This window comes from Pteropus vampyrus, unplaced genomic scaffold, assembly GCF_000151845.1.
Source record: "Pteropus vampyrus isolate Shadow unplaced genomic scaffold, Pvam_2.0 Scaffold79, whole genome shotgun sequence".
Taxonomy (NCBI): domain Eukaryota; kingdom Metazoa; phylum Chordata; class Mammalia; order Chiroptera; family Pteropodidae; genus Pteropus; species Pteropus vampyrus.
In genome coordinates this window covers 5,743,910-5,760,300 of record NW_011888860.1, presented here as the reverse complement: position 1 = coordinate 5,760,300, position 16,391 = coordinate 5,743,910, and the positions used below count along the sequence as shown (strand labels likewise).

Sequence of the window (16,391 nt, the reverse complement as noted above, 5' to 3'; positions counted from 1 at the left end):
TGCCCTGGAACCTCGTTAGCCCTCCTCCCAGGCCTGGCTCCTCCTTCTCCAGGCGCGGAGCTCGTGCCCGCCACTGCCTGCGCGCACCGTGCCTCTGCTCGCGTCCCCCCACCCCGCCGGCTCCTGCCAACGCTTCCTCCTCCTCCTCCTCTTCCTCCTCCTCCTCCGCCCATCACCGCCACTACGGTCGCCTTCGCCTCCTTCTACTCTTCGCTCTGCCGCCGCCGCCGCTCGCGCTCCTCTCTGGCTTTCACCAGCTCTTCGCTCCCCGCTCGCTCGGCTGCTGCAGTCAGCCTCTCTCTGTCTCTGTCTCGGTCTCGGTCTCGGTCTCGGTCTCGGTCTCGGTCTCGGTCTCGGTCTCGGTCTCCGTTTCCGTCTCCGTCTCTGTCTCTATCTCTGTCTCTCTGTCTCTGCCTCTCTGTCTCCGTCTCTCTGTCTGTCTCTTTCTCTCTCTGTCTCGGTCTCTGTCTCTCTCTCTCAAGTTTCCAATCTTCTCGAGATTAGGGCAAAGGGAGCATAACACCCAATTCTGCTTGCTGTTTCAGGTAAGGTTGCACATGTTGGTCCCAACAGGGACCCTTTCCATTTGTCTTTTCCTCCCATGCATGTCTCATCTCCCTCACCCCACTCTCCCATGCTCGGTGGAAACCGAGGAGGTTTAGGTCACCCCCTCCTCCTCAGTACATTAAAAGAAATTATATATATAAATTTCGATATCCATCATCAGAAGCATATTTGCAAGTACAATAAGCTCCTATTCGCCCGCCCAGTTAGCCTGGCCCTTTTATAGTCTTCAACTTTGCACACCGTGCCTGCCTGCTGGTGCTGGATCCGGGAGCCTCGCGCTCCTGCCGGGATTGTAGTGGGCTCGGGAACAGCTGTCAAACGCGTCGTTTCGCAGCAATTGATTCGAACCTAGCTGGCTGCTTCCAAGACGTGTGGCCTTGGGCAACTGTGGATGGGCAGGGTGGGAGATTTTTATTTTATTTTATTTTTTTATTTTTATTGTATTTTATATTATTTTAGAGGAAGTGAAGAAGTGAAGACATGAGGACTGTAGCTCACTATAACACAAAGAATAATCGAAAAAGTGGGCTGCTGCCCCCCTTGCTTTTCTCGCTGTGGTTGCGGGGGCGGTCTTGCTTGATGGGATTGTGGCATGAAAAACCTATCTCTTCTCCTCCCCTTTTTCACTCTCCCCTCTAACCCATTCTCTTCTCTAGCTCATATGTCAGTTCAGGGTCCCATATGTTGTTATTACGTGTGTGAGTACAAAATAGTGTTTGCTGACGATGGAACTGGGGGAAGTTACTGGCAGAGCAAAGTCTGATTACTTGATCATTTGGCTGTCAAAAAAAAGAAAAGATGAAGGAAGAGGAGGAGGAGAAGGAGGAGGAGGAAGAGGAGAAGAAGAAGAAAAGAAGAAGAAGAAAAGAAGGAGAAGAAAGAAAAAAAAAATCCCTTATCCAGTCATCACGCCTACGCTCACTCCACTGGAATAATCTCGTAGCTTTAACTCTAATTCCAAACATAAATGAGTATTTTGGGCTTTTTGAATTATGGGACTGACTTTAATTTTCAGTGTATTTTGTTTTTCTTTCATAGCTTTACAAAGAGCGGCGATGAAGACGAAATTGAACATTTTCGATATGCAGTTGCTGCTGCTTGTTTTCTTGATGTGGGACCCAGCCAGGTGAGATGTTTATTGCATATGACTCTTTTAATTCAGGCTAAAGATGTGTTTTTGAATGGCATCAATGCAGGGGTGGCTTTTGAGAAGCTGGAGTATTTTGAAGAACTATTTCTAATCAAAAAAGGTTGTACTAAGAAACTGAACTATGAAGTGACAGAGACAATAAGAAAGTTTGCTGCTTCTTTTTATCTATAAATACAAAAGTAAACAAATATTTTCTTTTAAAAAATCACTAAAGAAAACGATATCCTTTGATTGGCATGTTCTTGCAAGGACTTGAAGTGATTAAGATATATGCACTTATAATAACACCAAAATTGGGTAAAGAAGCCAAGAGTTTTCTTTTAAGCCAAACAAAAAAGTGCAAGCTAAAATGATTTGAGTGTTAATTTTTTTTTTCCTTTTTATAGTCTTGGCTCTTTTAGTCAACACAGAAAACTCAAATGATATGTAAGCCTTAAACCTCTAGGTGGAGGTAGTATACAACTCCACAATCACAAATAAAATAAAAGGTTGATTTATTAATCAACTTTTTATATTATTGATTTAGAGATCTTATATTCCTAAAATGGTTCTATTATATTCCTAAAATAAGTACTATCATAAAGAGTACTTATTTTAAACATGTAGCTAATTTTGTTTTGCTTATGTTCTATAAACATGAAATTAATTTTTATAGTTTTTAGTAACTTCATCATAATTATAGTCTTTGCTGATTTGTATAATCAATGGGTATCTTTTATTTATTGACTTTAGGATATGTTTTCAAAATACCATGGGTCTGAAAATACAAGATTTATAAGAATGTTCATGTAACCATTCCATTTTTAGAAAACAAGTCTTTATTATATATTTATTTGCCTTTTAATTTTTCATTTTCCTGTGTAAGTAATTTTTCAAGTATGAAAATATTTTCTAGAATGGAGAAGAAATCTCTTTGTAAAGACTTATTTTAATTGGAAAAAAATCTCATTTAACATCTTAATATTAACTTTAGAAAGAAAATGTGACACGTGATGAAAAAATACTTTTGACCAAAAATATCTATGTGGAACTTTATGACTACCTTAGTGATTAGTTTTAAAATTATCTTAAAACAGTTTAGAAACTTTTGAGTTGAAAAGTATGAACTAGTTTGCTTACATAATTTTTAGTGTTTATATTCATATTGGCATTTTAATATTTTCACTGCTCTCAAGTGAATATTTATTTTAACTTGGTTACCAATTTTTGATGTATTATAACTATTTTTAGCTACTAGCGGTATAATAATTTACATGCAAATGGACTCTGTCAATGATATTTTACACAATATATCTTGATCTGAATGTAGATTACACAGAATCTTTTATTTTAAAGTAGTGAACAAACTGTGGTCAATTAGTAACACTGAAAATCTTCAGTGCTTAATGTATTTACTTTTATTAGTTTTCTGTTCTATATTTTACCAGTAATGTTCATACCAGTATTTTATTCTGTTATAGGAAATATTCTTTTTTTGGCCAATAGTATAAATCTCTGAATCATTCTGGGGGGAAAATGGCAGTAAAAAGGGACATTTTGTTTTATATACCCAGTTGCTTCTGTACCAAATTGTTGGATGCCACAAAGTCAGGTCTCTGGCTTTCTCATGGAGAAATAATGGAGAAAATCAGTTTCTAACCCTCTTATGGCGATATTTTAAGACCATTTGTTCTTTCCATAAATTTATCACACAAGCATACAAAAGTAGCTGGACATTTGAATCTTTAGGTGACCTCTATCACTCTCCTCAGAGGCCACTTACAAGGGGTCTCCTCCAACGCTCTCTGCTGCTGTGTGTGTGCTACTGATCCTTTCAGAGCCCACCTCCACCTCCTAGCTACAGTGGAGCCTGGAACACAGCCAGTGTAGTTCTCCTGATGTCTATATTGCACTTGGCCATTGGGTGGAGGTATACCCAAACTAAGGATATCAGTTTGGTTTAAAAGAGAAAAAGATATAAGGAAAAAAAGAAAGACATTTATGAGGAAGATAGAGAATTTTGTGCTTCCAAGAAGGCAATTTTTTTTTTCCAATAAATTTGCAAATCACTGAAAAATTATTTCAGGAAACTCTTTGGTTATCATACCTTTCTAAACACAGAATAGCATTACTAATAGTATCTGCATGTAATAATCTACAATCATAGTATATTCTAGGGAATAGAATTTAGAAAAAAAATGAGTAGTCTACACACAATACTGAGAGGGAGATATCTGAAATAATTTTGACAACAATTTTTTTAATAATCTATTATTTAGTATCCATTTTCCACAGCATATTTACCTTCCCCATAGATGTACTGGTATTTATAAAAGTGAACAAAAGGAGGAAAATGGATGGCAATAAATGGATGACTCCCTTAGGGAGACTTAAAATTCAAATCAAGGAAGAAGAGCATGTTAGCACTTGCAAAACACACATATGTATATATATCAGCTTGTAAAATTATCTGTTTAGGTTGGTGCTGGCTAACATCCAAGAAGATGAAGCTAAAAATAACATTACCATCTTCACAAGAATTCTAGACAGACTTCTGGATGGTTATGATAATCGTCTTAGACCAGGACTGGGAGGTAAAAATGGTTTTTCTTTTCTTTTTTTTTTTTAAATAATACCTTTATAAGTTAAGGTTACCTTTATAAGTTAAGGTTAATAATCATATTTTAATGCATTTTATGTATAAACACATTGCTGTGTATTGAAATACCATAGATAATAAAAAAAAGTTGTAGGAAATAAACGTTATCTGTGATTCCCTTTACACACACATAATATATTTAATGTATCTTTTATGGAATATCTAAAGTCATATAAAAGCCCAGATCTTCTATATAAATAGATTTTAAATTTGTTCTTTTATAATGGCTAAGTTTTTCAAACTTACAGTATATTAAAGGGTAACATTATTGGGCAGAAATGCTTCTGTCGTATCTTTGATTTCTTTCACATTTTACAGATGCCTATTTTCACATCAGTACAGATATGCAGAAATGAGGAACATAAATAAAAGAGTATCTGGGTTGTATTTCGGTACATACTTTTTTTTAGGATCTTGTGATATTTCTTTACACATGCATGTGACATTTCTCAAATGTAGTACAGGTTTGGCATTCTTGAAATTTTCAAAGAGATTTTTAGATATACATTAGCTGTAGGCTTAAATTATTGGACTATGGCTCAGTTTGACTTAAAATTAAAACATTCATTTTCAACTCAGAAAAACAAATATGTTTTTATACATAAAAGTACAGGAAATTAGGCTTGGATATATGTTGAATTTTAATTATCTTTCAGCATAGCCAGGTAATACTAAAGAGATTAGGTGAACGTGGTGTATGTATGCCATTCTGAGTCAAAATATCGTTACTCATTACTTCTAATATGAGATATGTATATATCTGTATGCACACATTTATTATGTACATGTTGTGCTTATTAGGATGTTCAGTTTCACAATTAATTCAAAATTAAGAGAAATTAGTTGGATACCTGATACTAATCAAATATTTATATAGTTAGCCTGGTTATTACCAGATTGGCAATTTAACAATACCTAATTGCTTGAAAAAATGTTTAATGACTAAATGCTTGGATTTAGTTTAATCTATATATGTTTGGCAATTGTATGGTGAGCATTGTCTGGGAGTCAGAAAAATTCAGAAAAGACCCAACTTGTTTTTAAGGAATAAGCCATTTAGTTGCTACTAGTTTTTTCTTGAATCCTGAGTAGTACCTTACATTTTTAAGAGCAAATGCTGGGATGGAATCATGTTCAGAAATATGACACATTGCATCTCTCGGAGAGAATTCAACTGTTTAATCTACACTTAATTTTCTAAAAGGAAAACCTAAAAGGAAGAGAATATTTCCTTAGTAATCAATATGTCTAATGCACATGAATATAAGGAATTACTGTTCATGTTAACATATATGGCAATGAGCTATTTGCAAACTCATATGATAGAGCTATGCCTAATAAAAGGCTTTCATAATTCATGATGGTGCTTTGAGATAGATTGCACTAAGGCAGACATTTTTCCTAAGCCATAGATTTTATTACTTTTAAATAAATTATATGCTCTCAAAAACGTAAAATACTTGAGCTAGACCTTGGATTTTGTTTCTGAGGTTTTAGGAGAAATAATTATGCTGTGAGTGATGGTTGGGTAGTAGAAACTGTCTGTTGCAGGACATGAGTTTTGCCATTTATCACTTCATTTTTCTTTTGTAATACCGCTTAAATTTTTTTTTACTTCCATTGTCAGGACTCAGATATAGATCCTCGTCATTGTGTTTTTTTGGTTAATGCAATAGACTAAGTGGCTCTTCTTGCCTGGTGTCTTCTTTCCCCAGTTTTTTTCTGATATTGTACATATGATAATATCTCACAGTCATATTAGTCTTCTTTTATTCTTACAATGTTTTCCTTATGTCACTCTTTTCTCTTGATCAGATACCTTTGGTGGCTCCCCATTGCCTTCAGTAGCTGGTGGTGAGGAGTAGTGAAAAGAGTATAGCCCTTGGCAGCGGATAGATCTAGATTGGAATTTCTGCTCTATCCACACACAAAAAGCTGTGCCTTGGTCAGATAATCTCTGTTTCTCTTCATTTAATGTGGCCATGGTAGATCTCCATTTCAATCTTGTTCAGAAGATTACATGAAAAGTGTATGCAAAGCAGGTGCCACACACTAGCATTTCAACAAAGATCTGTTCTTTCCCTCCTCCCTTAGATTTCTAATTTGCCACTCAAGGTTTTCTAAATCTGCTTCTTTGGCTTCATTTTTAGTTTACCTTCTCATTTGTCCTGTACTTCAAATGCATCTTTTCATTTTCTCTTGATAATCCATTCACATCTGCTCCTTTGGCTTTTGGTCATATTATCTTCACTCACTGGAATTATTGTCCTCATTCTCTCTGATGATCTAAACCCTTTTCCTTTACAGACCACCTCAACACTGACCCTCTTTAGTGCAGATTTTTCTTAACTGAATTGAAGCACCTAGATTCAATTTTCTCTCTGTTGAATTTCTTTATCACTTGTGGCTCTATATCTCATTTGGTACTTATTATGCGCTATCTTGGATTACTTGTTGCCTTTTTATGTGTCTCTTATTACTTTAACACAATTGCAAGCTCATCGACACAAGATATTATATCATGAATCCTCTGTGCTCTCAGCATCTAAATATTGATTTGCATATTGTGGCCATAAAATAAATATTGATTGCTTGATTAACTTTTCTATGACCAGTTAATCATCTGTAAAATGGGGCTACTCATATCTGGCTGACCATTTAGTTAGAAATGTTGAAATGACATGTTAAGCATTATGCTGCAGAAAGGTAGTGTGGCTTAGTGAAGAGAACTTAACTTTAGACTGTGGAGATTTAGGTAAAATCTTGTCTCTAGTGCTGAGCAGTCCTGTGACCTTTCAATATTTAGCCTCCTAGGTCCACATTTGTCCTGCATAAATGAGATTACGAATAGTACTATTTTTAGAGTATTTAATTAATATTAAATAAAACAACATATGCAAAGAATTTAATAAGTGACTGGCATATAATAGAGAGTTAATAAATAACAATAACTAAAAGACTGAAAAACTTTCTAAATGTTCTGTTGAAATTTTAAATTATCATTATGACTACTTCTGCATCCAGAATTCTTAGCCTGAATGGTCATATGTCATTTCAAATAGAAAGTTCAGGGAAAGTATTTGTATTCTTATGCACCAGAAATTAATAAGAGAAATATGAGTTTGAGTGTTTTATTCAATTTTAATATATAAAACTGGGCATATTTATTGATGGATAATCTGGATAATGAATCTCATTATTTTCTTTCCTTTGTGACTTTAATATAAATGAGTACATAGGAAAGAATAATCAGTTTTAGACCATGAGTTGGAAAAATTGTTCCTTTTTCTGACCCTTTTTGCCAATTACTAGATCCTACTCTAGACAGTTACTTAGATATTCTGAACTTTGGTAACTTTTTAGCGAAAATGGGAATAATAGTATTTTCTTCTGAAAGGAGAGTAAATTGGGATTCATATTTATGACAAAAATTATACAATATGTTGAGTGATAAAATTTTAAGATATTTAATGATTAATAATAGATCCTCTTTAAAATTTAAGTCAGATTATGCTCTAAACCCTGCAAAGATTTCTACTTCATTCAGAATAAAACCCAGATTTCTTGTGGTGACCTCCAAGGACCTGCATGATCTGTCTCCCTGTTCTTTCTTTGACCTTGCACCTCACACAAGTCTTTTTCTTGCTAATGCCGTTGCAGTCACATTGGCTTCCTTTCTGTTCTTTGAATGCACCAGGACACTCCTTGGAGCTTTTTTCCTGGCTAGTCCTCTTCTCTGCATATCCATTAATGTCATCATCTCATAAGGCCTACTCTGGCCAACCAGATAAATACAAGATCATTTATTTCTTTATTATCATTATATCAATTGCTTATTTTTATCTCTTTTGCTAGAACATAAGCTTACTGAAGTCAAGGATTTTTGCCAGTTTTGTTATTTGGTTCTCAATCATCTAAAACAGTGCCTGGTACATAATAAGTGCTCAATTAAATATTTATTGAATAAATTCTAATTTAATTTATTATATTTTGGTATGCTACCAGGAAAGGAATCACTTATATAACCTACCTTGTCCTTAAAAGCAATGGAGCAATTATCGTTTAATTAACCACACTGGAATTTCACTATTAACATCAGTATACTTTTGGCTGAGTTCTTGGTGAGTTGAAACAATTATTATATCGATTACTTAAACTCCTGACTTATGGTAGTTGTGATTCTGCTGTGACCTAACTATGTGATTTGGGGTTCATTTATTCCATCTGTGATTTGACTTACTCCTCTGTGAAATGGGAGAAGTTCTACTTTTTCTGTTTCCGTCTCACAAAGATATTGTGTGGCTCAAGTTAATTAAAATTCTGAGGAAAACATAATACAACATACCGTTGACAAGTGTTAGTATTGTTAGGAATAGCAGAGGAGAGTTCTTCAAGGAGAACATCATCTTTAGAAGTAGTATCTTTTAAAAACATGGTAAGATAATATTGGGAGGTCTTGTTCATTTGGAGGCTTTCTCCCTTCTGAGCCTGGAAACCTGAGATTGGTTTGCCTTGATATCTAATTTACCAAGACTATACATTTAGATTAGCTAGAACTAATAACTAATTCATTTTTTGCTTTTGTCTTCATTTTAGTCATTGGAACTAAGACCCTGTGGTATCACTTATGGATTTTTACAATTCCATAGGAGGCTGTCACATTGTTAGCCAAATAAAAGGAGCAATATTTATTTTTTGAACCAATTTTATGGAGTCATTGGAAAAATGAATATATAAACAGGTTCTGTATATTTATGACAGCTAACATCCACAGTGACATCTATTAGAAATGACAAGGCTTGGTATCTAAATTATAGATTTAGTCTGGAAAATCTAAATTGAGTTGAAATGCTTAACTTTGAAATGCTTAACTGCATTTCAAAAAACTGTTTTGAGGGGGTCGTCTAGATAGAAGTTTTTTCTCCCCAGTATTCTTGCTTTATACTCTGAAAACTTGAAGAATCTTTCTGCTTAAAGCCATGAAAAACGTGATGTCAGGTCATAGACTTAGGCTCTGAGGGTCAGTTTCCAACTTCACTCTTAGATATTTATCCTCAGGCTGTAGTGAGCTATATGTTTCTATGAATTTTACTACTCTCAAATTTATAAAAATAAAATATAAGCTATTCAGTGGACAGAAATTAATACAGAAAAATATGATCTCTTCTAGGACCTAAGAAGGTATCTGTCTTCCAAATAGCATCTTATCACTCTATCAAGCAATGATTAAGATCAAGGCCTCTGGATACTGACTCCTTTGTATTTGAATTATTTTGCCACCATATATTAACTACAAAACTTTTAGCATGTTACGCAACCTCTTCTTACTTTGTTTTTTTATTTGTAAAATGGGAGTAAATCATGTGACTTATTGGGTTTCTGGGGATTTAATTTTTTTATCTAAATCCTTTGGACAGTTTCTGACATGCAGAGTAGGAACTCAATACATATTGATATTATTGATGTTATTGGTGGTTCCACTACACCGCTTCCACTATGAATGCAATATAGGGCATCATCCACTGTTTCACTTAAATTTATAACAGCTCTGACTTCTACAAAACTGATAAATTTATAGCACATGTTATTCAGATTTAAAGAAAGGAGATGTTTGTGTTTTTCTTATGAAATTAGTTTTATTTCATAGCCATACCTTTGTGTGTGTGTGTGTGTGTGTGTGCGTGTGTGTATACAGAATCTTTGAAAATAAAATCTATCACAAAATAAATGACATATTTATTGACCTTTATAATTATCATGATGACATAGAACAATTTAGCATTATTAATTCACGATAATGAATTTGTATGTAGGAACATTTACATCTATGGAATAAAAAACTCAGTATATGACATCTGTGATGATATTAGAGACATGAAACTGAAAACATGTTCACCTGTTTAACCTGGGATGTGCCAGGTACTTGAACAGGTCTTGCAACTGTAGAGTATATGACTGATACTTGATAGCATTATATGAGGTGAAGGGTAGAAACAGACTGTAATCTCTCTATAGAATTGAAAGAGAGAGAAGGGTAAAAGTGGGTTGCAAGACAAGTAGAAAGGAAGAGACTAAGCTGTCAAGAAGTTCTAGTCTCAGATAGAGGGAGCATAATAAACTCCAGGTGTTGAGTCCTATCCTTTTTTGAAAAAATTCTGATATTTGGCATTCTCCAACTCATTGAGCAGCTGTGATTGGGGCCGATGCTCCCAAAGAGTCTAGTCTCTATTCCCTCTGACTCAACTCTCTGGTATCCCCTAAAGTGTCCGTATTAGGATAACCTTCAGAATAAGCCCTGGGCATAGAAGATTTCAGAAACTTGATCAGTGTCTATCACCAGATCTTCTCCATCCCACTTGAGTTACCTAAAGGTCACAGGGTGCACTGCCTTTGATTATTGTATGAGTGATAAAATGGAAATTAGTTGGGTGGTTTCACACAAGAGTGTAAATAGCATTTGGTAAATGTGTAAATGATTGATATCAAGTCTTTTGTCATTTCCTATTTATTTAATTATTTTGTGAGAAGCATGAAACATAGAAGCTGCCTGAAGTGGGATGCTACTGGGGAGGTTGGAAACTGGGTTTGACTTTTGAAGTCATATCCTTCAGTTTTGTCTGGAGACTGTCCTGGTTCTTACCCTCTGACATGAAAATAGTATGGGCTTCATCACAGTGCATTCTAGCTTATAAGAGACAGGAATGTTTTGTTCAGATTTCAGGATTCTTTTAAAAATTTAATGGCAAGGCTAAGGAATATCATAGCGTTTCTGCACACTCTCACTAATGCTGTAATGTTGCTTGTCCACTCCCTGTCAGAGAATGGTAGTAAGAGGTTTCTTCAGAAATGTTTAGAGCGAGGTGATTTTCCAGAATTTTTTCTGTTTGTTGTTGTTACTAAATATATAGCTTGTGACTCTTTTAGAGGAAAGGTAGACTGAGTACATGGCAGCAATTATATATATTAAATTGGATGGTGGAACTTTTTTCCCAAATAACATTTCTCCACCAAATTCAAAGTGACATCATTGAAATGCATGACCCAGAGAATACTACTTATATTTTCACCGTAAAAATTTTTTGGTTAATAGCAGTTGTTCTCTCAGCTGTTGCTATTAGAAAGGTGTTGTCCTCAGTCATAATTTTGAGGAGTTATTATTTTTGCTTTTTCAGGCGCAGTCATACCTCATCATTGTATTGTTTGCCCTTTAATATTTAAGCTCAGGTGCAATTCAAGTTTTTGTTTTTTCAACCCCTAACACACAGTGCATAAATTAGACCATAGACGTGACTGATCCATTTGTTCTAGTATTATTTTTTGGTTACTACAACTCAATCACATTGTAGAAATCTGAGTTGGTAGTGGCAATGGCCAAGTGAACAGCTTGGCCAGTCAGCAAATCATTACTTTTTAGTGTGTTAACATGGAAAGAGTCAAATTAAATTATTCTAGTATTCTGTTTTTTAACACATGTGTATTGAGGCTTCTGATGTGCCAGACACACTGTAGGATATAAAGATATAAATGGCCTACGGAGGAGGAAGCCCTTGGAGGACAGATAAAATAGATATATTATGATTTTTAATAGAACTTGAAATGGTACAACACATGTCCTATTATAAGAGCATACTATCGAAGTTCAGAGAAGTAAAAAAATCACTTTTACTTATATCATATAATTGGAGTTAGCCAAGTTCTGTATCTATAAACATAATTCATTTATTCAACTGCTTCTTACTAAGGAGCAAGGATTTGCTGGTTCCTGTTTTAAATGCTGGAAATACTATGAATTTGCAGAAATTCATGTCACCCCATATTTTGGCTCTTTCTGCCTTTTGAGTATTATAGACATTGTTTTCTTCTTTTCTTCCTTAATTAAGAATTCTGTATAATCATCCTATATTATCTTTATTGAACTATAAATATTCTCTCAGAAGTGGAAGAGTGATTTCTGGTATATTTACTGCCCAGCTGAAACTTATGATATCCACAGAAGAGCATAACAATCAGAGAACAGTTCTTTCTCTGTCTGTCTCAGGGATGTTGAGAGTATTTGTGTTGCATGGCATTCCCACAGGTAGTAAGGTAAGCATTAATTCCACTTGAAGCTTCTTCATACTTCTCAGTTCTTTTTTTAAGGAAAACTTATTGTCTACCTTATCTTAGTTTGCTTTGAGCTACAGATGAATTCAATAATAACTAGACATGTCATGTAAAATAAAAAATAAACAAATGACATGAAGTATAGTGTAACAGGTATTTAGTGTATCTGTTTTGAATTTTTAATATTCCTGACAAAACACAGAATTTTTAAAATTTGTCTTTAACTTGATATATCCTCATTTCTCGAAGTACAGATTTATCATTTAAGACTAAGAGACATAAATATTAAAATTAATGTTTAAATCTAAAAGATTTCATATCGAAGCTCATCAAATTAGGGAAGTCAGTTTATTAAAAGATATAGTTTTCTTAGAATTCTTAATTTTTGCATATTAAGGAATGAATTAAAAGAATGAATGCAAAATGTAGCACAAAGATTGTGCATGCGCGGTGCCATTCTTTCTGTATTAAAGTATCTCAGTAGTCTTAGCAGACATATTCAGTTAAGATATTACTAATTTGATTTAAAACATACAAAAAGTAAGGTTTTTCTTCTTCCAATATGATATTCACAGAAAAAATGTATGTCAAGAATAAGATACTGCTATTTTCAACCATTTTGTGGAGATGATTAGTAAAGTTTAATAAATTTTAGGAATATTTCAGGAATGTGATACGAGTGATACAACTGGATTTTTTCTATGAGTAGAGGAATAGAGTTATGTCACGAGGTTAAGGAAGACTGAAGAAAGAGTAAGAACTATAAATGGCAGTTCCAAACCCATTATTTAGATGTATGTCGTAGTGGTATTGAAAGTATTTTAGAAGTATTGGGGAAGCATTTGACTTCCATTAAGAAAGTAAAAGGAACAGATGCTTTTAGAATGGTATGTATTAAAAGCTTTCCAGTGAGGAAGAGATCTCCAGACCTGAATTGGAGGAGTGGTTTGGAGAACAAAGACAAATGTCATGGGAGACATTTAGAAAGAGAAGAGAGGTTTCCAGTTACTCCTAGTTACACATGAGAAGATTTTAGATTTTGAAGCAAAATATGCTGAATTATTAATCAGATATTTTGGTTGGAGAGTCCAATTTTTTTCAATTATATGAATTTTTTAGGAGCCCTTACAATAGATTTAAGCAAATCAGCCATAGTCAGAGAACGAGAGTAAATTCATTTTTGTTACCACGATTACAAAGAAAAACTCTCCAAAGTCTCAAGAAAGAAAATAGCGAACTAAAATGCCAGCTGGGTTTACAAGGAAGATTAAAATTTGGATACCAAAAGAGAAGAAGTCTTAATTAAAAGAAAATGGAATTGCGAGTCTGGTGTTCAGGTCCGGTAGAGGAGACTATGGGAGGGTAGATTTAATTAGTTTTCTTGGGCATGTGAGAGGATAATCATCGAAGCAAAAAATGTGAGGCTCATGATTCTGCTTTGTAGAGTAGAGAAATAATCATCCAACACGTGTTAAGGGAAGAGAAGCTTTAGAATTTTAAGAGAGTAGGTGGTGAAATGTCATAAAAAGGAATGATGATGAATGTAGAGCCATTTTAAAGGAAGTTGTCATTAGAACATTTCTAAGAGAACAGTAAAGTCCCTTGATAACTAGCAATTAAAACTGAGTATCTTGTTATCATTTTGAGTAGCTTTTGCCTTAATAGTCATTACAGTTACAAGGTCAAAGATAACTAATAGGAAAACCTTAAATAGAACCATATTACTAATAGTGCTTATATTAAAGTATGTCACAATTTAAAAGAGATTACATATCAAAAATAAACTTAATATTCTTAAAATATATAAATCAGAAAACGGTGTCTGAATTCTTAATAGATAACACCAGGCAATGAACATTGCTGTAGAATTTATTTCAACTTTCATTCTCTCAAGCTTCTCAGATAATTTGAAGGGCTCTTGAAGGTGTTTTTGGCTGCCACCAAACTGATGGTATGACTCATAGCTTTAACAGGGAGGGTCATTTAAGCTTTCCATTATTATCTGTGAAATAGAGGGGTGATGAAAAGTCCTATGGGATCTAGTACCTAACTCAAGATGAAGATATTTACATTTCAATGCAGTTCTGCTTATTACACTGAAATTGCCAGCTTTTGCCACTCTCCTTTAGCTGCTGCCACACCCACTCTAGTCTTTATCATTTTTGGTGTCAGCTTCTAATACAGGCATCTCACATTCAGACATTTGACTGCCACCAGTTGCAGAGGGCAGCTGCAATTTCTGCTGCTGTTGCTGCTGCCTTGAAACAGCTGGGATGTTAAGCAAAATCTATCAGCAGATAAAGAAAGTGGGCAGGTGCATGTTTAAGTGAGTGGATATGAAAGTTAGTCAGGCAGAAAGCACATGTTTCTTTATCAGATCCTTTCCCTTTAGGGAACCATTTTGTGATCTGTCATTTTTGCAATTTTTCTACTACTCAGAGAGGTTTGTGTGACACTTTACATATTTCTGTCTGAAGACATTAGAAGAGGTTGTAATAATTCTAAGTGCTTTTTTATAGTGCAAATTGAATACCAATTAGAAATAAAGGAAACCTTGCTTCTTAACATTGGAATAAAATACACGTGAAAGAAAAATATCATTGTAGCACTTACCAGTTAAGGATGTGTTTGTCTGAAAGTAACAGAAAATAGAAATCTATCTACAATGATTCCAGTGGGAATCAATTTTTCTCTCAAAAGGTAGATGTTCCTAGTACTGACTGAGTTATTAAAACAATGGCATCAAGAACTCAGACTTTATTTTTCCACTTCTTCTTTCTTAGTGTTCACTTCTGGCTGCTGCAGCTCCAGCTATCATCCCCATGATTAAGCCTGGAATAAAGGAAGGGATGGCACCAGCTCCATCAGTTCCTTTTATCAGAATAATAAGCATTCCCAGCACTTGCAGCTGATTTCCACCTTTATCTCATAGCCATTTCCTGCTAGGAGAGCATCTGAGAAAATGAGTGTCTTACCCAGGGTTGGGAACATTTCTGCCCTAAATAAAATGGAGAATGTCTTACAAGAGAGATGTGTTAGATATTCAGTGGCTACTGCTGATGCCTATGACATGTACTAATGCTAATAGAAAAGGTACTTAATCTCTCTGTGCCTCAATTTCCTACTTCGTAAAATGAAAAATATCAGTTCCAATGATTAATTGATATAGTTAAAGTACTTAAAACTTGAATTTGAATAAGAATTACCAAGACGGTGATTGTTAAAAATGCCGATTTTGATTAAATTTGTCTCTGCAGAGCTTAAGAGTTTACATGTCTAATAGGCCCCCAGATGGTGCTAATGCTGCTGGTCCCTGGACCACACTTTGAGTAGGGGGCATTATAGAGAATATACTGCATGAAGAGAAGAGATGCTTTAAATGCTCATTAAATGTTGTTGTTTTGTTGTTGTTGTTGTTATTATTATTACTGTCTTCATTTTTTAACAATGAGGAATTTACATTTCTGTTTCTAAAGAATGGCAGTGATAAACCTTATTTTTTAGAGAGTATAATTATAGACAAATTTATTCCTTACAATATGCCTTTACAAAATTTTAGTAAATATTAGATTGAACATAATTTCTGTGAATATACTTCATAAGGTTAAATATAATTTCTCTATCTAGTTTTCAGTATATTCTAATTATATTATACTCTATACATACAAATATATTTATACTTATATTGAAAATATTTTTATTTTACTGGCCTGTACTTTATTTTTTAATAATATTTTTAATTTTCAATTATAGTTGGCATACATTATATTACTTTCAGGTGTATTGCATAGTGATTAGAGATCTACATAACTCACAAAGTGATCATCCTAATAAATCTAGTACTCTTTTGCCCCAGTATATATTTATTACAATATTATTGATTATATTCCTTATGCTATACTTTATGTTTCCATGACTCTTTTGTAACTATTT

The 16,391-nt window shown here is 34.3% G+C and overlaps 1 protein-coding gene across 6 annotated transcripts in view; it reads left to right on the top strand.

Moving 5' to 3' along the window:
- Nucleotides 1–16,391, top strand: part of GABRA2 (gamma-aminobutyric acid type A receptor alpha2 subunit) — a 127,918-nt gene that overhangs the window by 580 nt on the left and 110,947 nt on the right. For 3 of the 6 annotated variants that reach the window (XM_023532239.1, XM_023532238.1, XM_023532237.1), the window contains exons 1-3: nucleotides 141–545; nucleotides 1,606–1,693; nucleotides 4,175–4,290. In XM_023532239.1, coding sequence (XP_023388007.1) covers nucleotides 1,623–1,693; nucleotides 4,175–4,290 — 187 coding nt within the window. In that variant the 5' untranslated portion in view covers nucleotides 141–545; nucleotides 1,606–1,622. Of the gene's footprint in view, nucleotides 1–140; nucleotides 546–836; nucleotides 968–1,605; nucleotides 1,694–4,174; nucleotides 4,291–16,391 lie in introns of those variants that run through there. The other 3 variants (XM_023532234.1, XM_023532236.1, XM_023532235.1) reach the window with 3 other exon arrangements.